At 38.1% G+C, this 21,099-nt stretch overlaps 2 protein-coding genes across 2 annotated transcripts; one reads left to right on the forward strand and one right to left on the reverse strand.

Moving 5' to 3' along the window:
• Window positions 1-12,140: 12,140 nt before the first annotated feature.
• On the reverse strand, window positions 12,141-12,533 carry LOC119665560. Its single transcript, XM_038074787.1, has one exon. The coding sequence runs from the start codon at window positions 12,531-12,533 to the stop codon at window positions 12,141-12,143; it is 393 nt and encodes a 130-aa protein (XP_037930715.1).
• A 1,882-nt stretch (window positions 12,534-14,415) lies between these two features.
• LOC119665561 lies at window positions 14,416-15,347 on the forward strand. Its single transcript, XM_038074789.1, has 2 exons — window positions 14,416-15,070; window positions 15,154-15,347. The coding sequence occupies exons 1-2, from the start codon at window positions 14,416-14,418 to the stop codon at window positions 15,345-15,347; spliced, it is 849 nt and encodes a 282-aa protein (XP_037930717.1).
• Window positions 15,348-21,099: the final 5,752 nt, after the last annotated feature.

Consider the following 21,099-nt stretch of genomic DNA (forward strand, 5'->3'; position numbering starts at 1 on the left):
CGCGTGTCATCTGCGCATAAGGATAGCACCGAGGGACTTAGTATTGGGATGTCAGACGTAAAGATGTTACATAACATGGGGAAGAGTAGAGATCCTTTAGGAACACCGGCTTCTATTCTGCGCACTGACGAGATGGTACTGTTGATTCTTACACAGAAAACCTCTCGCGCAGGAAGCTGCCGAGGATTTCGATTAGTGTCGTTACAACCATTACCTTTCTCGCAAGAGCAACCGGACCTTTACTTTCTACAAATGGAGGCGCAATTTAGTAACGCCGGCATAGTAAGGGACAAATTCGATCACATGGTGGCAGGGCTAAAGCCAAAGAACCTAGGGTGAATAGCCGATATAATTCGAGACCCACCAGCAACATCGAGTACGAAACAATAAAAAAACGGGTAATGAATGAATTCACTGAGTCTGAGTATAAAAGGCTACGCAAATTATTAACAGAGTTGGAGCTGGGCGATATGAAGCCAACGAAACTGCTAAAAAATATTAAAAAAATGGCCGGCAACTCAATGGGAGATGACGTTAAAAAATCGTTATGGCTGTAGAGATTGCGGCTATTAGAACGATAGTAGCATCGGTGGAAGGTGATTCGGCACAGTGGGCCAAAGTCGCGGAAAAAATAGTTGAGGTACAAAATACAAAAACGGTGTATGCAGTACAACACAGCAAAACAGACGAAATAGCCGAGATGAAAAAAGAAATAATAGAACTAAAAGCGATGGTAAAAGATCTAACCATTCAAGTAAACAAAATGGTGCAAATCGCGGTAAAGGACGCTCACCAAGTGGACAAAGAAGTGATATCTGTTTTTATCACCGACATTTTACAAATTGTGTACAGCCCTCTTAGTTCAAGAAACCGCAAAATTCAGCGGGAAACTAAATCCCACTTCATTCCCTACGTCAGATGAAGTGGCAAATGGTCAAACATACCGTCTATTCTTCAAAGACAAGGATGCTAGTTTAAACTACCTTATAGACACCGGAGTTTCAATATTACGAAAAAGAATGCAAACCGCCAATGTAAACGCCAAGCAGTACTGTCTATATGAGGCGAACGAAACGAAAATTATCACATACGGAACAAAATTAATGTAAATCAAGTTAGGGTTGCGTACACAGTTCCAGTGGGAGTTCCTAATTGAAGACGTGAATCATCCAATAATTCGAGCAAATTTTCTACATAATTTAGCTTAATTGTGAATCTTAAAAATAAAAGAATTTGCGACACATCACAGGCCTCCAGATATGGGGTACAAAAAGGAAAGCGCACTGTATAATACTAAGTACTGTTGACGCAGCTAGCGCAGTATACAACGTGCTTAAAGACTATAAAGAATACCGGAACCAGTTACGTTAAATGAAATAGCATAGAAAGGCACATTAGTCCAGCATCAAATTGTCACAAGAGAACAACCAGTATTCGCGAAACCCCGGCGAGTAAACCCGGAGAAATACGAAATAGCGAAGAAGGAGTTAGATTTTATGATATAAAAAGGGATTTCCAGACCAAGTGACACCAACTAGACAAGCCCTTTACATTTAGCAGCGAAAAAGGATGGTAAATGGCGACCGTGTGGAGACTATAGAAAACTCAATTTCATAACACTGGCAGACCGATTGCCAATTCAATACATCCGCATACTACACAATAAAAATTTTTTTTCAACTATCGATCTAGAAAAAGCATGCAACCAAATTCCAATCGCCGAAGAAGATAGCTCTTAGACAACAATAATAAGCCCATTCGGTTTATATGAATTTAACGTAATGACTTTTAGTCTATGCAACGATGAACAAACGTTTCAAAGATTTATGAATGACGTGTTAAAAAACGTAGATTACGTAGTAACGCACATAGACGACATATGCATGGCATCATCTGATGAGGAAGAACATGAGAGTCACTTAAGAGATGTGTTCAAGCGATTGCGTGACCATGATCTGAAAATCAATTTGGGTAAATGTGCATTCTATAAGAAAGAGGTTACTTTCCTGGGGCACAAAGTTAATAGAGACGGAATTAGTCCTACAGCCGAGAAGGTTGAAGCAATGAAAAATTTTAAAATCCCAACAGAGGCACGAGAATTAAGAATATTTATCGCTCTGCTAAACTTTAACAGGCGTTTTCTCCCTTGTACGCGTTAATAAAATGTAATAAGAAGAACGATAAATCCCCAGTTGAATGGACAGCAGAAGCCGACAAAACATTTTAAGAGTGTAAAAATGACTTAGCAAATGCTGCGATGTGGGCCCACCCGGGTCCAAACGAAAAACTAGTGCTAAATGTGGACGCTAGTAACGTCGCAATAGGAGTAGCTGCACCAGCTAATAAACGGACAAATGCTACCATTCAAATTCTACTCTAACAGGCTGATAGAGGCGCAAAAGAAATATAGTACTTATGACCGCGAGCTCCTTGCCATATATATGGCAGTTAAATACTTCAGGTATATGATTGAAGGTATTGAAGAATAAGAACGGAGATGGCAATGCCAATAGTTTTTATTCTGACAGATAAAAATTTGTATGTTATATATATGTATATTCTTTTTAGTTAGTCAAATAGTTAGTTTTGTTTTTTGTAATACGATTGTTTTACGATTGAACAATAAAAGTAAGCAATCATTAAAAAAACATTAGGTTATGGGCCCAGAATACAGCACACTGCGCAATAAATAAACAAGAAAAAGTTTTTTTCAGTCGTCTCGTTGTATCGTGTACAAATATTTTTGGTTATCAAAAATAACCTCGCAATTTTCGTATATCCAGTCATCATGCACAAGGATATTAAATATTACCTCGAAGTAAAATTTAACGCTTTGAATGTTTGTAAGACACTGAACTTATTTACAAAATTGAATTGCTTATATAGTAACGTAACATATAATCTTATCGCTAAATACATGATATAGGTTTATTGCCAATAGAGATACAAAATATTTTATCCCAAAATAAACATGCATAAATGGAAACAAAGGAAAATATTCTATCACAAAATAAACATGCATAAATTGAAACAAAGGAAAACCTTCTATCGCTAAATAAACATGCGTAATTTGAGCATGCGTATAAACAAAGAAAGTTCCATTTGTTATCTCCTTGTGTTTTGGTGGCATTTTGCTTATATGAATGATAAGCCATCTAAATAACCACCACTGCTCTTGTGAACAGATTTTTTTTCCTAATCTAAATATAAAATAAAAAAATATCCAAATAGTAACGGCCGCAGAGTTTTCTTAAGATAAGAATTTTTGAGAAAATTTATTGAAATTTAAATGGATCGAATTATTGATTATGGAAGTTCCAAATCACAGCATACCCATATGAAGGCAAAGGGTTTAATGAAAAATATAGAGGGTATAGTTCCCGCTTCAAATACAGAGGAAAAATTTAAAGAACTATACGAAAGAAATGAAGGAAGACCTATGAATGCTATTATTCAACCGTTAGATGTTGAACGATCGAATTTTGTGTTAACATGCACAACACTAAAAGAAATGATGGATAAATTGAGTAACATTTATGAAAAGAATTCCGAAATTCGTTTCATGACTCTTTATGAAGAATATTTTTCATTGAAAATGAAAGATGATGAAACCGTGACAGGTTATGTTGCAAAAGTTAATCAGTTAGCATCAGAAATTGAACAACAAGGTGAGAAATTGTCGGACAAATTGAAAGTGGTTCACATTATTAGCAGTTTGTCAGTTAGATTCAACCATTATAAAACCACCTGGTACAATACATTTGACACGCGTAAAATGAATACTCTAATGTCTTGTGTTTTGGTGGCATTTTGCTTATATGAATGATAAGCCATCTAAATAACCACCACTGCTCTTGTGAACAGATTTTTTATCTTAATCTAAATATAAAATAAAAAAATAACTAAATAGTAACGGCCGCAGAGTTTTCTTAAGATAAGGATTTTTGAGAAAATTTATTGAAATTTGAACATTCTGCGGGCCGCCGAAGTGAAAAATGTATATTATTTTAATACTAAGATTCTTGTGGTCTACGAATAATAATGACATTCTTTTTTCCCTTTAACATACATTTTCTTATAAAGTAAACTAGCATATTTATAATACATATAATTAAAATATTTAATGATATATGTCCACTTGCGTGGTGGAAGTGTGAACCTTTCAGGGTCCAGTCTGCTTCTTGAATGCGTTGAATCTGCTGCTCAGCAGTTGCGTCTTTCCAATTTGACCAGAACAACCTAACTGATCTTGATGCTTCTGGTCACAAAATATGTGTAAAGTAGCGTTTAGCGATGCCCTAAAATTCCATTGCCGACGATTACTTAGATTCACCCACATGTGTTTGTTACTGGCGTCTACAAACTGACATACAATCTTCTTATGTGGTTTCAAAAGAGATACTTCACAGGAGTTATCGCTTGCATCTTGCCATGCCCGTCTCTTCACATAAATATTATCGGTCAGATTTGACTTTACATTGATGGAACTCCACTTCAGACATTCAATAATCAACATCACCCTCGTGACTGTAGACTAGGTAAAGTTGAGCTGTAGAAGCCAATACGTTCGAATTACCATGTTTGACTGAATTTGCAGTTTGATGACTAGCTTGCTGTTCACAATTACTGCCTTTCCCGTTAGAAGACGGATAATTGTGGTAATTTGGTTGGTTGTATCACCAGGTAATTTCATCTTCTCTGGTAGCCATGCTTTTATTTTTGCAATTTCCAAGCTAAGCTGCTCTGGTTTTAACAAAACTGAACTAATTTTTTCATGATTAATATCTAATAGCATTTGGCCTTAGCATTTAGAATTGAATCTTTTCTATCTTTTGTAGTTCAGCCTCTATCTGATCTGCGACTTTCACAAATTTTATGAACTCTTTATAGACAAAATATTGTTCATTTGTGATCTCTATCATATTGGCAACCTTTTTCTGAATTTGCTTATAACCTTCGTTTACATCGTTGGTGGTTTTCTGTAGAACATTTATCGTGGCATTAACCAATGGGGTTTGATTGCGAAGCAGTTTTTCAATCTTGAATTGATTGCTTAAAACATTTCTCATGTCATTTTTAAATTCTCCCCGATCATCATTGTCCATCAATCCAAACAGCAAATGATATACGGAACCAATAGCATTTAAACATCTCTTGATACGATTATTGTGTTCTAAGCCAAATAACTTATTATTGGATTTTACTTCGGCAATTTGTTCTTTCATTCTCATCAAAGTTTCTTCACAATGATATCTAAACTCCCCAAGTCTTCCACATATCTACCAACTATGCTCAATTACATCTGTTATCTGCGAAACTGACGCTATATATATCGTTAGGTCGTTAGGGTGTTCTTCAAAATGGAACATGGTGGTCAAGATGTAACGTCCATTCTGTCTAATTTATCTAAATATACCGCTGTTCTTTCATTAAATGAAGACATAGATGTTTTTGTTGTATTTTGAACTGCTGCTACTTGACCAAACACTATTATGAACATTGTTAGTAATACTTTAGACATGCTTATATCTGCATTTTTAGATGCTGCATTTAATTTAGAATCGATATCTGGATCATGATAAATATCTAAAGGGCATATTTTAGTCATCGGTCTCTTAACAATGGTATCTTACATCTTAATTGTAACAGCTCGAGTTTTTCCATCTATAACATTATGTGTTTCGATAATCTTACCCAAAGGCCATCTAACTAGTGATGTTCTTTCATCTTTAATAAGAACCACCTGATCCTATTTAAATTTGTGGCAGAATGCTTCCACTTGCGACGATGTTGAAGGCTTACGAGGTAATCATTTTTCCATTTATTCCAGAAATCGCTTTTTATTTTCTGAATTATTTTTCAACGATTAAGATGAATCAATTGCTTTTGAACAACTTTCTTCTGGATTATCAATTAAAGATCTTCCAACTAGGAAATGGCCGGGAGTTTAAACATCAGCATTTTCTATATCATTTCGTACTTCACATAACGGCCTAGAATTCAAAACTGCTTCCACTTGAATTAACAGTGTCGACATTTCATAGTAAGTAAGTTCGTAAGTCACTTCACCAATGACACGTCTTAAATGATGTTTTATTAACTTGATTGCGGCTTCAATTGAAGAAAGATTTCTTATAGCTTTTTCATATTCACTATAAAGTTTCTTAGCAGCACCGACAAAATTTGTACCATTATCTAAGTATAAATGTGAACTTTTGCCTCTTCGACCAAAAAATCTTCTAAGAGACGCATCTGTTGATAGGTCACTTACAGCTTCTAAATGAATTGCTTTCGTAGCCATACAAATGAAAACGGCTATATAACCTTTATATGATTTCTGACCTCTTCCTTTAGATACTCTCATTTGTATGGGTCGTGCGTAATCTATTTTTGTGTGCTCAAATGGCCTTGATATTGAAACTCTGCTTTTTGGTAAGTAGCACATCAACTGTGTAGCGGTTTTACGCCTATATCGTATACATCTAACACAACTTCGAACACACTTTTTTATAATATTTCTAGCATTAATTATTCAATATTGCCGGCTTATCATATTTTTCATTAATTTTATACCGCCATGTAGTGTAATTAATGATAATCATCAACTAATAGCATCATTAAGTGACATTTTGATAATAGTATTGGATGTTTTCTAGTAAAAGAGAGAGAAGAATTTTCTGATCGGCCTCCGACTCGCAGTATTTCATTTTTATCTAGAAACGGGTAAAGACTACATATTTTATTTTCAGATGGAAGTTCTCTTTTGTTTTTGATCAAATTAATTTCTTTTGTGAAATGCAAATGTTGAGTATTCCGTATTATAATATTTTCTACCTTTCTTAATTCTACTGTCAACCATACAGGAAACTTTTACTTTTTTAGCTTTCTGATGAATCTGTTTATAAGTGCAATGACACGTATTAGCTTCCTATAGTTGGAATACCGCTCTATTATATCATTGATTATTGTCTGTGAAAAGTTTATATTATTTGTAGCACAAAGAGCAGAAACAGTTGTTGTTGGCCAATTTGATTCATCTTTTAACCATGTAGGACCATTTCACCATAATTTATGTGCTGCAAGTTTTTCTGGTTTTAAGCCCCTTGAAGCCACATCCGCTGGATTGTCTTCTGACCTGATATGCTTTCATGTTGCCGAAGGTATGTATTGCTTGATTTCTCTTACCCGATTCCAAATAAATTTATCTTTAATTTTATTTTTATTGTTGATCCATGATAATGCTATCGTTGAATCGCTCCAAGCATATATTTTGACTTCTCGGTTTATAACTTCTTTAATGCTTTTCATAAGTTGTCCTAGTAGATGAGCTCCACATAATAGCAGTAGAAGTTTTAGCATAAACTACTGCTGCATAAGCCTTCTCTGAAGCGTCCGCAAACCCATGAAGCTCAAGCATTGTGTCACTTAACGTTGATATCCATCTAGAAATTTTTATATTTTTAACAGTAGAAATCATTGAAACAATCGCATTCCATTCTCGTGATAATCTAATGTCTAGTTTCGTATCCCACGTCAAATCCATGAGCCATAGCTTTTGTATAAATAATTTCGCCATGGTTGTCGTTGGTGTCAACGACATAGATTCGAGCCAATATAGACAGTGCCTTGCGTTTAGTTATGTTAGTACTATCTACTGGTTTGATGTAAAAGGTAAAATGATCTGATTTCGGTTCCCATTGTACATCGAGCGTCTTAATAGCTTCTTCCTCTTCTACTTTAATTATATAATTGTCTTCAGAGTTCGGAATTTCACCCAAAATTCGCTTTTCGTTTGCCACCCATTTTCGTAAATGAAATTTAAACTTTTTTAGCTGCTGACTGATATCGGATTGAATATGTCATCAAATCGTCCATATAGAAATCATTATTTATTACCTGATATAATGGCCGTCAGCCATCAGATACACAAGGGGATAAACACGTACTTTGTGTATGTGCCGTAACTGTTGTACACTGTCGGTAGTGTGATGACATCCTCTACGCAGGGACGGCTAGAAATAGGTTCATAGTGTGGTCATGTCTCTACTATGGGTGCTGGCTAATTGTAATCGGGCGGACGCATGTAAAAGCGTCTTAAATCAAAGCTCAAATCCAAGGTGAAACAGCATATGCCGAGGGATGAATGGCCATGGATAGTTGGTCTTTAATATGCGAACTCTGAATACCTGTTGACCTCTAGTTTTAATTAGACTTCTCACGATAAACGGGCTATGTCGTGGGTGACCCGAATATATAAAAATTTTGCATGGAAAATTTAAATAATATAAATTCAAATGAGCTTGATGTCACTCTAACGGTATCACCTTTAAATGATTCCTTTACGGAATTATCTGTAGCTGAGTGTGTGCCGGCCACTGGGCTGGAAGCCTCCACCCAATTTGGCAGCGCTACTCTGTGCGTCAAAATGGACCCGGATGGGCCACTGTCTACTTCTCCGCTTGCGGAAACGGTGTACGCACCAGCAGTAACTTCGTCGCGATCTCAGGTAAAGCGGAGGAAATTATTGAGGTCTTGTCTTCAAATTTCGAAGCCGCCGAGTGTGGTGATTCCGACACCGGCAGTGTGGTATCACAAAAATCCGGTTTAACTGTCGTTGGCTCCAAAGTTGGGAACCTCACTTTGGAATCCCCAAAATTTACTCACCTTAAAAGAAGTGAGCGAAGAACGTTTAAGGCGGCTATGTCTTCAGGCCATAGCAGGGCAGAGGCTCTAAAAATCGCTATGCAACATCCGCCTGCGAACAAGTGGGACAGATCGGAGGAGCAATCCCCTGGTTTGATTCCGCCAAAAAACCTAAGGTGGTTCATGTGGGGCTCACCAAGCTATCGTACAGCCTAGCTGTTAAAGGCGTACGTTTAAGATTCACGTCAGCAGATCCAGCTGGCACTTCGCTCTCTACAGAGCAAATAACGCGTCTCCAGGAGGCGATTATTGATGCTGCTATAGAACAACATTGCGACGATATGCAGCCGGAGTTCGAAGGGTGTTTACCTAAAACGGGGTGGCTACTTATCGTCTGCAGCGATGTAAAAACCGCGGAGTGGGTCAAGCGATTTTCTGGTCACATAGGGGCCAAATGCGGGCTCGCCATTAACATGGTTAAGTAAACGGATTTCCCACGAACTCATGTAGTTCGTGGATATTTTCCCCAAAGTTTGACTTTGTCAAACGAAAAAGTTTTGGCTACCATTGGTACCCAAAACAAATTCTCCACCAAACGGTGGAAGGTGATTCGCAGACTGACGCAGGATTAGATGCTGCACCTTGCCATCTGTCGGACGAGGTGTGCTTCTCAGACCATCAACATATTAGGTTTGAAATTCTCGGTATATCCGAACAGCAAAATAAAACGTACCGGCCAAAGAAAACCAACTGGCTTTGGTACAGGGACTTGGTGGGTTCCGAAAATTTTTCTTTAGCTAGGCCACTAAGAACTTGTGAAGAGATAGAGTTGGCCGCAAACCATTTAGGTGAGGTATTACTAACCTCCTTTCACAACAGCATGGTTACAGGCAATGCTTCAATTAGAGGTAAGGTTCCTTGGTGAAACTCGCAACTAGCTAATAAGCGCAAACTAGTAAGGAGCTTATTCAATAGAGCTAAACGCTCTGGTAGTTGGGAATATTATAGAGCTGCGCGTACCGACTACAACAATTCAATGAGACAGTCCAAACGGGCCAGCTGGTGTAGCCATTGTGATAGTATTGATGAGTTGCCTGAAGTTGCTAGACTACACAAGGCTTTAAATAAGGTCAAAACAAATGAAGTAAAAAAACCCGACGGATCCTTCACAATTGGTCGTAAAGATACCCTCGAGTTTCTCTTGCAAACACACTTCGCTGGCTCCGTTACCAGCAATCATCACATTCATATCAACATCAACATCACATTCATATAGGGAAGTTACTGCTCCTACATGTCAGGATTACGCACTATCTGGTGTTATCTTCGACAGGGATAAGGTGAAATGGGCGATCAGCTCATTTCAACCATTTAAGGCGACTGGAGGCGATGATATCTATCCTGCTCTATTACAGAATTGCATAGATATCATTATAGATCCATTAATAAGACTCTTTAAGGCTTGTTTTACTATGGGTTATATCCCTCATTCCTGGAGAGGAGTGAACGTGATCTTTATTCCCAAACTTGGGAACAAACCTATGGGCCAACCTAAGTCCTACAGACCCATTAGTCTTACGTCTTTCTTATTGAAGACCGTCGAAAGGCTAATTGATCTGTACATACAGAATAAATTGGAACAAACTGTCCACTCCACTCCACCCAATATGCCTACTCAAAAGGCAAATCTACGGAGGTCGCGCTGTATCATTTAGTCAGCAAAATTGAAAGCACCTTTCAATCTAAAGAGATCGCCTTACTAGAGTTTAACTCTAGTTAAACTAAAGCAATCGGAATATCATGCCATAGGTTACGCAGATGACCTGGCAATCATTGTCACAGGTACATTTGACACCACAGTTACAGATGTAATGCAGGCGGCATTACACAAAGTCTCGAACTGGTGTACCAAAGAAGGCCTAAGTATTAACCCAAAAAAGCGGTAATTGTACCATTTTCAGAAGGTACAAAGTAAATATTGGGTCCCTATCTATTAAAGATACGGCTATTGAATGCTCCGATGAAATCCAATTTTTAGGGGTCACATTAGAAAAGCGTCTTAACTGGAACACTCACCTGGATAATATAATTGGCAAAACCACCCGGGTCATGTGGACATGTAGGACCTCATATGGTAGAACCTGGGGCATAAGCCCTAGAATTATATCATGGTTATACCGCACAATAGTCATACCCATTGTATCCTACGCAGCTCTTCTTTGGTGGAATAAAGCACAACAAAATGCTGCAATAGTCAAATGCAATAAACTGCAAAGACTCGTGTGCATCGCTATGACGGGAACTATTCGAACATGTCCCACATCAGTACTAGAGTCTGTAGTGGGTCTCACCCCTCTGCACCTCTTTATTAAAAAGACAGCAGCTATGAGTGCAGCTAGGCTACACCCTGTCATCAACATGCACGGAAGTCTCGTCAGTCAAAACTCTATCTACAGACTAGTTCCTGGTATAGAGATCTGCGATAGGACAGATCGCAGGAACATCGAACTTCGCTTCGGTAGGAAGTTCGAAGTCCTCATACCCGATCGATTGGACTGGGTAAATGGCACTCCTGGACTCGAACCAAAAGTGATACCGTGGTATACTGATAGTTCGAAAACCAAAGAAGGAGTTGGTGCTGGAATATTTGGTCCAAACACCAGAATCTCGCTCGCGCTGGCTATATGGCCCACTGTCTTCCAAGCAGAGGTTCACGCCATCGAGGTCTGCGCTCGTATCAACATTAACAAGGGGTTGAAAGGCGCCCGGATCTGTATTTATTCAGATAGTCAAGCAGCAATCAAAGCGTTATGTTCCTGGAAGTTTTTCTCAAAACTTCTAGCAGACTGCTATGACACACTGCAGCAGCTGGCAAGCAATAATAAAGTGACACTGTGCTGGGTGCCTGGTCACACAGGAATTAATGGTTATGAGTCTGCCGATAGTCTTGCACGGGCAGGATCCGCCACTCTAATCTGTGGCCCACAACCTTTTTGTGGATTAAGTTAGTCTACAACTAGGTCTCTAATCAATAATCGGATTTGATCTGCCGAGAGAAGTCGCTACTGGCAGTCGAAGTAACCGTCAGGCTAAAGAGCTATAGTTATAATAAGATATCCTCATTTAGCAGAACAGATTTGAGATTGCTAGTGGGATATATAGCGGGTCACCATTGGCTACGTTACCACCTCAACCAAATGGGCCTATCCGAAGAGATAATTGTAGACTCTGCTTGGAGGCAGAGGAGACAACCAGCCACATTGTATGTAACTGCCCAGCTTTGATCTGGGCCAGGAGGAAATCACTGGGTAGGGAATTGCTAGCACCTTCCGACATTAGTAAGTCCTCAACAACCGACATTTTGGCCTTCATTCGAAAGGCGGAATGTCTTTTGTTCAGTTAGGGTCTGTTGTAGCATAAAAGATCAATCATAGTCTTATTATTACCTGATATAATTTTGATTCACACAATCATGAGCAACTTCTAGTAGAGCTCTTTTAGTCAAGAATAGTGCACAAGAATTTCCGTATGTTACTGTTTTCAGTACAAATTCTTCTATGGGTTTGTTTCGGATCCTCACGCCATAGGATAGTTTGGTATGGCTGATCCTCTTCTGTTACCAACACCAGCCGATGCATTTTTTCTATATCAGCTGTCATAACATATTTGCACAATCTCCATTTGATTAGTAGTTGAAATATATCCAGTTGTAGCTTAGATCCAGTGTGTAGTATTTCATTCAAGCTTTTTCCGTTAGTAGTTTTTGCTGAAGCATCAAATACTACCCGAACTTTTGTTGTTGAATGGTCATCTCTAATTATAGCTTGATGAGGCATATGAAATTTACCAAACATCATTTTGGAAACTTTCTCCATGTGACCCATATCCATATATTCATGAACTTGACATATTCTGCTTTCAGCTTAGAACTTCTTTTAAATATTTTTTCCAAACACAAAAGCCTGGCAATAGCCATTTTCTTTGAGTGTCCTAGTTCGTTTTCTTTTTTAAATTGTAATTTTACGATAAATTTGTTTTCCTTATTTAATGTTGTTGTTGATTTAAGCAAATTTTCACATTCTTCATCAATTTCATTTTTTTCAGGAGCTACAAGCACTTCTTCAATTTCCCAAAACCTCTCAACGTCTGTAGTAACTGTTGATATTATAGTTGTGACTGTACTGCTTGTGTTGATTACTCCAGATAATATCCAACTAAGGGAAGTTTCTTGACCTAAGATTTTACCTCATTTTCTCAAATCCGGTTGCAATATTTCGGCGAGGATTTCTGCTCCAAGCACTACATCTTTCGATCAGATTTATTGAACATTGGATCAGCTAAACACTAATTGTCCCATTTTTTTAAATCTTCTTTAAAAGAATTATTAGGTTGTGCTGATGTAAGCTTGCTAAGAATCATAGCTTTTATTTTGTAACTGTTATTGCTTTTAAATCTTGGACGAATTACGATTTCTACAGTTGATATTAATATTCCTACTAATGAATTTCCTAGTCCAATCAGATCTGTTCTCGATTTAGTTCTGTGTAACCTTAATATTTGTACCGCTTCCTCTGAAATTGAGGTCCTCTGTGAACCTTGATCTAGCAGTGCTCTTAACAAAACCTTTTCACCACTTGCTGAATCTACTTGAATCTGTGCTGTTGCTAACAAAGTGATTGCACTATTTTATTTTTTTATTTGGTAATCATGCTTGCAGCTGCGCCAGCACTAGTTTGCGGTTTATTTTGCACAAATTTTTTTAAGTGTAACATACTGTGATGCTGCCCTCCACATTGCTCACACTTTCTATTCAACTTATAGCATTTCTTGTTCCTTTTATGTGCGAAACATATTTTACATAATTTAGTTTTATTAATCCAGGAGTTTTCATTAATTACCGATAACTGAGTAAACTTCCGGCATTCAAAAACAGAGTGACCTATTATGTTACAAAACATACGTTTTGAGAAATTTAAAAGTCATTTGCTGATTTTACTTTTTGGCCTGTAATATTTTCTTTTTTGCAGCCAACCGATTCCAGCACTAAATATTGTTGCTCTAAAAATGCCATAACATCTTTTACTGTCTGAACCTCCATTGTTTTTTAAACGCATTGTTCGTACCTCAGCAAACCTTCTTTGTCCAGTTTTCGTTAGAGGATTCTTGCTATAAAGGGATCTGCATCCTTAATTAGTATTCCCATTGCTTTTATAGCTTGATATGATTATGTTGCTGTGTCTAGCAAATGTTTAATACTTGCAGCATTTTGTATGTTTAAACTGCTATGATCAATGATTCTATCAAATAATGTACAAAACAATAATCTTCTGTTATTATATCTATTCTCTAATATTGTCCATGCTGCATCGTAATTTTCTCCCGTTACTTGAAAATGTTGAATTAGCCGTGCAACATCCCCTTTTTTTGGTGGTTTTTAGTCGGTAAAATTTTTCAACGTTAGATAACATCTTGTTACCATCTACTAATTTTGAAAATATTTCCTGGAAAAAGTTCCAATTATCCACTGTTCCATTAAAACTGGGTAACCTTATGTCTTCTAATCGAGTTGGATTTTAGTGTTCAGTTGCTATATTTTCGTCGTATTTTATAGCTATTTCTTCTAAGATTTCTTCATAACTGTCTCGCATCAGTATGAAAGTTCCTTTTATCTCTTCATCATCAAAATTTTCATCACAAATTTTGAGAAAATTTTTGAGAAAATTTATTGAAATTTAAACAAGGAAGATAATAATTTCAGTGGTCACATTCTGAATGGATCGAATTATTGATTATGGAAGTTCCAAATCACAGCATACCCATATGAAGGCAAAGGGTTTAATGAAAAATATAGAGGGTATAGTTCCCGCTTCAAATACAGAGGAAAAATTTAAAGAACTATACGAAAGAAATGAAGGAAGACCTATGAATGCTATTATTCAACCGTTAGATGTTGAACGATCGAATTTTGTGTTAACATGCACAACACTAAAAGAAATGATGGATAAATTGAGTAACATTTATGAAAAGAATTCCGAAATTCGTTTCAAGACTCTTTATGAGGAATATTTTTCATTGAAAATGAAAGATGATGAAACCGTGACAGGTTATGTTGCAAAAGTTAATCAGTTAGCATCAGAAATTGAACAACAAGGTGAGAAATTGTCGGACAAATTGAAAGTGGTTCACATTATTAGCAGTTTGTCAGTTAGATTCAACCATTATAAAACCACCTGGTACAATACATATGACACGCGTAAAATGAATACTCTAATGTCGTCGTTACGGTTAGAAGAGGAGAGTTTAAATCGAATTAGTGGTGAAAAAGCTTCATCAGTTGATGTTGCTTTTAATGTAAAAATTCAATTAAAGAAAGTTGCATCAAAGTTGAGTTTATCAAAAATTGATATTTTGAAAAAGAAAACCAAGTGTAATTCGTGTGGCCAAAATGTCATTGGACAAAGGACAAAGTGTGTCCCAAATATAAAAATTTTCCAAACAAATACCAAAAAGATAATGGTAAATGTAGTAAAAATAAAGATAAAAATGAATTAACATGGTGTACCGTTGAATATAGTGACGAAAACGAATCAAACTCTTGGTATGCAGACTCAGGTGCGTCAAGTCATATGACATTTCATCATGAATGGTTTACAGAACTGAGAAAAGATAATGGTGGTAATATGGTCAAAGCTGCTAACAACTGAAAATTTGAAAATAAGTGGAATAGGTACAGTATTGATTGATGCGAGAGTAAGCAATCAGTGGGAGCCACGTCGTTTAGAGAATGTACTTTATGTTCCGAATATTAAACAAAATTTATTTTCAGCAGCGCTTTTGACAGATTAAGGTGTCAAAGTTCTAATAGATAATCTAAGATGCCAGATTATTGATAAATCAAACAATGTCGTTGCAGTTGGTATACGCTGTGAGTTGAATCAACTAAAAATGAATTTTCGTTTACGCATAAACGAACGAGTAAAAGTTGAAACTGTCTCACAACATTACTGGCACAGACGTTTGGGTCACATAATCGTTGATTCAATTAAAAAAATGTGCAAAGATAGTTCAGTTGCTCAATACCAGCAGTTGCTCAATGTCAGAGAACGAAATTTTTTTTATGAAGATTGTCGGTATGGAAAAATGACAAGTTCAACACATAAACTGTCATTGGTGCGACAATCAGAAAAGGGTGAGTTTATGTACGTAGATCTATGTGGACCAATGGAAGAGATTGGAGTTAGAGGTATACGTTGTTTTATGTTAATTAAAGGTGAAGCAACTACGTTCCGTCATACATACTTACTTAAATCCAAAGATAAAGTATTTGACTGTTTAAATTCGTTCATTGGTATGGTTAAAAATGTTTATGATACACATATTAAAAATTTTCGTTTTGACAGTAGAACTGAATTTGTGAATCATGAGGCACAAAATTTGTTAAAGAATAAGGGTATTCTAATACCAGCAGTTGCTCAATGTCAGAGAACGAAATTTTTTTTATAACCGCTTACACTCCAGAACAAAATGGTTAAATTGAACGAGATAATCGTACTGTGCAAGAAAGTGCAAGGACAATTTTAATTGCTGTAGATTACCAAAAATGTTATGGCCAGAAGCAGTGAATACAGCTGCATATTTATTGAAACGCACTACAAACAGCAAATGTATCGGTACAACACCGTATGAAAAATGGTTCGGTAAAAAACCATATTTGGGTCACTTTAAAATTTTTGGAACAGAGTACTTTATGCAAATTAGGAAACAAATGAGTCAAAAGAAATAGGATTCAAAAACTAGAAAGGTATTTTTATTTGGATACGAAGCAACAATTAAAAACTTTCAGTTGTACGATTCACACATTAAAAAATTTTTGCTAAGTTGTGTAATGATTAATTTTTGAAGTAAAAATAAAATTGATCTTATAAAGTAAATTTTATTTACCTTAAAATATGTACATATATGCATAAATAAAAATTTAATTTATATATATATATTTTTATACGAAGTTAATGTTTATATGAAATGAATTGCTAGACATAAGTTATTTTTATACAAAGTTAATGTTTATATGAAATGAATTGCTAGACATAAGTTATTTTTATACAAAATTAATGTTTATATGAAATGAAGTGACTATATTTAGGCTAGAGTTATTTTTAGATTTTATTTTGAATAAAAGAAAACAATAGTTATAAAAATTTCGTCTACGTAAAAATTATTTAAACAAATAAACAAAGCCAACCGCGAACATACGCACAAACGACACACAAAACAAAGCCAACCGCGAACACCCGCACACACGACAAGCAGAACAAAGCTGACAGCGAATTATATTTGTGCGGTTGTGCGTGCTATTAAGCAAAGCAAAGTGTCGTATATAAATAGCGGAGATTTTATATGAAAGATCACTTAGCACCGGCACACCGAAACGAGTAGTACTCTACTCCAGCGCTAAGTCTTTTTTTTAGAAGTCCATGGTGTTTCGACGCTAAGGCTTAATAAATCAGTAGAAGGTATTAAGTAGATTGTATAACGCCTTTGATGTTTTGACGTCTTTGGCTAAAAATTAATTGCGTAGATTTGGAAAAAACCATTTGATGTTCTGACGTCTTTGGGTAAAAATTATTGAGTAGAGTCAAGATTAAATTATTAAAGAAATCTTTTTAATAAATAAAGTTTTTGTTTAAAATAACAAACGTTCTTTTTTTAACTTTCCTTGGTTTACCAGCTTCGAACTGGTCAATAAAACCAAATTTATTGCAACGACCCGGACCACGATTGAGTAATACCTCAGCAAATTTTAAAACGACAAATCCGTGTCGTTACAATTGGCGCCCGAGCAGGGACCTGAGTTCGAGAATAAACCAAACAGGAAAGAAAACCAAGATTAGTGATGTCGGTGGATTTAAAGGTGACCAGTGACCAAGAATCTCGAAGACCTCCTACTCCCAGCAAGTCGTGGTTATACAACCTACGAAAGGAGGAGCTCATCCATTACTTGGACGAAATGGAATTGGGTAAAACCGGTTCTGTAGAGGAACTTCGACGCAGGCTGGCGGCATATATTGAGGAAGAGGACTATGATATGGCAAGAAGAGAAATGTTGTGGGAGCTCGCACGAAAACACATCAAAACGATGCCAACAGTACAAGAGCCTAATAACGAGGTGCAGATCGTACTCCCACCTATTACACAAACCATGGAGCAAGTTAGGAAGTGGGCCATCAAGTATGATGGTGGTAAGGACCTACTTATGTTTATAGAAAGGATTGAAGAATTGGCCGACGTATATGGTATTAACGTAAATCCAATGCCACGGACCATGCCAGAGTTATTAAGAGACAAGGCACTGATTTGGTATCGTAACAACAACAGGCAATGGAAACTATGGTCTACATTTAAGGCCGATTTTCTCAAATGCTTCCTACCGATGCGATACTTCGAAAAATTAGAGGACGAGATTCGTGCCCGCAAGCAAAAGCAACGTGAGGGGTTCAAAGATTTCGTCATCGTTATGCAGGACCTAATGCGTCATGCCGGCCTCGACATGTGTCAACAACTGGACCGAATTTATCGGAACTCTGGCACGGATTACCAGATGTATATTAAGCGTCGCGACTTCGCAAGCCTGGATGAACTAGTTGCGCTGGCCGAAGATTTCGAGATACTTCGTCTGGAACAGGAGAAATCCAATCACCATAAAGTTCGCGAAGAGCGTAACCACATTGTAAAGATCCAGACCGACAAAATAGTCAATCCCAACCTGGCCTGTCGTCGATGTGGGCATTATGGACACCTCGCTAAGAGATGCCAAGGGCGACGGATACTCTTCTGCTGGGTATGTGGATTAAAGAACATACGGACCGTGGACTGCTGCCGGAAATATTCGGGAAACGGCAATCAGGAGCACTCCATCGCGGGGACAGTGACTCCTACCGACAAAAACCCTGCGCACATGACAAACAACCATTCTACCTAAAGGAGGTCCAAGTAATGGCCACCGTACATTTAGATACTTATACGCTAGAAGCCACCATAGATACTGGTGCCTCACGAAGTTTCATCAGTCGGACTCTTGCAGAAAATTTACAACTAAGAACTCGGGAATTTCGGACCACTACTAGAGTTCGAATGGCCGACAACACAACGCGTGATCTTACCTGGGATGCAGAGGTAGCGTTACGACTAGGAGATGACACCATTCAAACACGGCTATTGGTATTAGACGAAAGTACAGACGACATAATTTTAGGCATGGACTTTTGCCAAGCAATTGGAACCACGATAACTATTGGAGGAGCGAGTATCACAGTAAGTGAACCAAAGGTACGAACACTGCAATTACAATCCCCTACACTCCGGTTGACCAAAGGGGAAGAAACTGAGGAAATCAACACAGGCTTAGCAGAGGAATTGGAGGGTTTCAGTAACATGTCCGGCGTATCAAACATCACTACCCATAAGATAGTGATGAAGGACGATCGCCCCATTAAGCAAAGGTACTACCCCAAAAACCCGGCCATGCAGCAGGTCATCAACAACAAGGTTGACGAATTATTACACAGAGGGTGTATAGAGCCGTCGCGAAGTCCCTACAGTTCTCCAGTAGTACTAGTCAAGAAGAAGAATGGCGACTGGCGGTTTTGCATTGACTACCGTCAACTAAATAACAACTCAGTACCGGACGCCTACCCCCTTCCGCGCATCCACCATATCTTGAACTCCAACAATACAGCTTTGATGTCCAGTATCGCCGAGGGAAACTCAATGTGGTGACCGATGCTCTTTCACGTCAACCAACGGAAATACTAAGGCAGATCCAAGCAGATTCCAAGAGCAGGCATGAGGACAAATGGTATCAAAAGCGGTTGGAAGAGCTCAAGCGTGATCCACAACAGAATCCCGACTACACTGTTTGTAATAATTAACTGTATAGACATCTGCCCAAGGACACAACAAAGTACCAGGACAACAGTTGGAGGTTATGCATACCCAAACCCCTGCGGACACGTATAATCCAGGAAAATCATGACAACGTACACTTTGGGATTCGGAAGACGATCACGAGAGTGCAAAACCAATACTACTGGCCGGGAATGTCACGAGATATTGCTAGACATGTCAAGGCTTGTGAATCATGTCAAAAATACAAGCCAAATCTAAATAAACCAGCAGGATTGATGCTATCAACCGTCCCAAACGAACCATTCGCTGTAGTGTCCGCTGACTTCATTGGACCCTTACCACGGTCTAAATCAGGAAATACCATGCTATTGGTAATAGTGGACAAATTCTCCAAATGGACGAAACTCATTGCCATGCGTCGCGCCACCAGTGAAAATACCATCAGGGCATTTAGAGAAAGGGTATTGGCGAGATTCGGAGCCCCAAAGATTGTCATCACCGACAATGGGCCACAATTCATCAGTAATTTGTTCAAAGGGTGGCTGGAGAAAATTAATGTGAAACACCAGCTCACAGCACCATACACGCCGCAAGAAAATCCGACGGAACGCACAAATCGGACAGTGAAAACCCTCATGTCCCAACTAGTACAGGAACAACACACCACGTGGGACGAACTGCTACCGGAGATCATGCTGGCGATCAATACAGCTTCGTCAGACTCCACAAAATACAGCCCGGCATATTTACTTCAGGGGCGCGAACCTAGATGACCGGCGTCATTCTTTGACGAATGCACCCCTGGAAATGTCGAAGCCACGCTAACATCAATCACACGAGCACACAAACTCCTAAGAGTATTCAAAAATGTCAGAGAGAACCTTCGGAACGCTGCAGACACCCAGGCACACTATTATAACCTATGGAGAAGAAATTGGAAGCCGCAACTCAACCAGATCGTTTTGGTGAAGCAACATCACTTGTCTAAGGCTGCAAACGACTTCACCGCTAAACTAGCACCACGATACAATGGTCCATACAAAGTACAAAGTTTTATCTCACCGGTGATAGCACGTCTCACTCCATGCAAAGCAGGAAGACCAATCACAGCCCACGTTGCCCATCTTAGAGTGCACAACAGTGATAATATCAAAGAGCAAGAGTAATAAGAAAAAACCCACGACCTACGAAATCAGGAAGCACCGTTAAGAAAAAATAACCTTCAGCAAGTACCCAAAAATACATCAGTCAGACTTAAACCTACAAACTAAACACACGGATCAAAAATCAGTTCCAGCAGTATGTCAAGTAAAACAAATAACACAGCAACTAAGAAGCCCATCGATGAAGATAAATTCTTAGCAACCGCGACAAAGTGTCGCGAACAAATAGAAGCGCTTAATGCCGCTAGGCCACGCAGCCAGTTGTTACCGAACGCATCGGAACCATCCAGCCAGAAGAATAAGGTAGAATATGCAAGGAGAATGTCCGTAGCGCCATGGAGAAACGGTCAACCAACGCCCCGCCAAAAGGCTATAATTTTGTATAAAA

The sequence above is a fragment of the Teleopsis dalmanni genome, chromosome 1 (assembly GCF_002237135.1).
Source record: "Teleopsis dalmanni isolate 2A chromosome 1, ASM223713v2, whole genome shotgun sequence".
NCBI classification, from domain to species: Eukaryota; Metazoa; Arthropoda; class Insecta; order Diptera; family Diopsidae; genus Teleopsis; species Teleopsis dalmanni.

Excerpts from the sequence above, each read along its gene's own strand:
- LOC119665560 (XM_038074787.1), bottom strand. The coding sequence starts at position 12,533 with ATGGATATGGGTCACATGGAGAAAGTTTCCAAAATGATGTTTGGTAAA.
- LOC119665561 (XM_038074789.1), top strand. The coding sequence starts at position 14,416 with ATGGATCGAATTATTGATTATGGAAGTTCCAAATCACAGCATACCCAT. Across the intron at positions 15,071-15,153 it reads TTTGAAAAAGAAAACCAAGT|ATAATGGTAAATGTAGTAAA; the intron begins GTAATTCGTGTG and ends AATACCAAAAAG.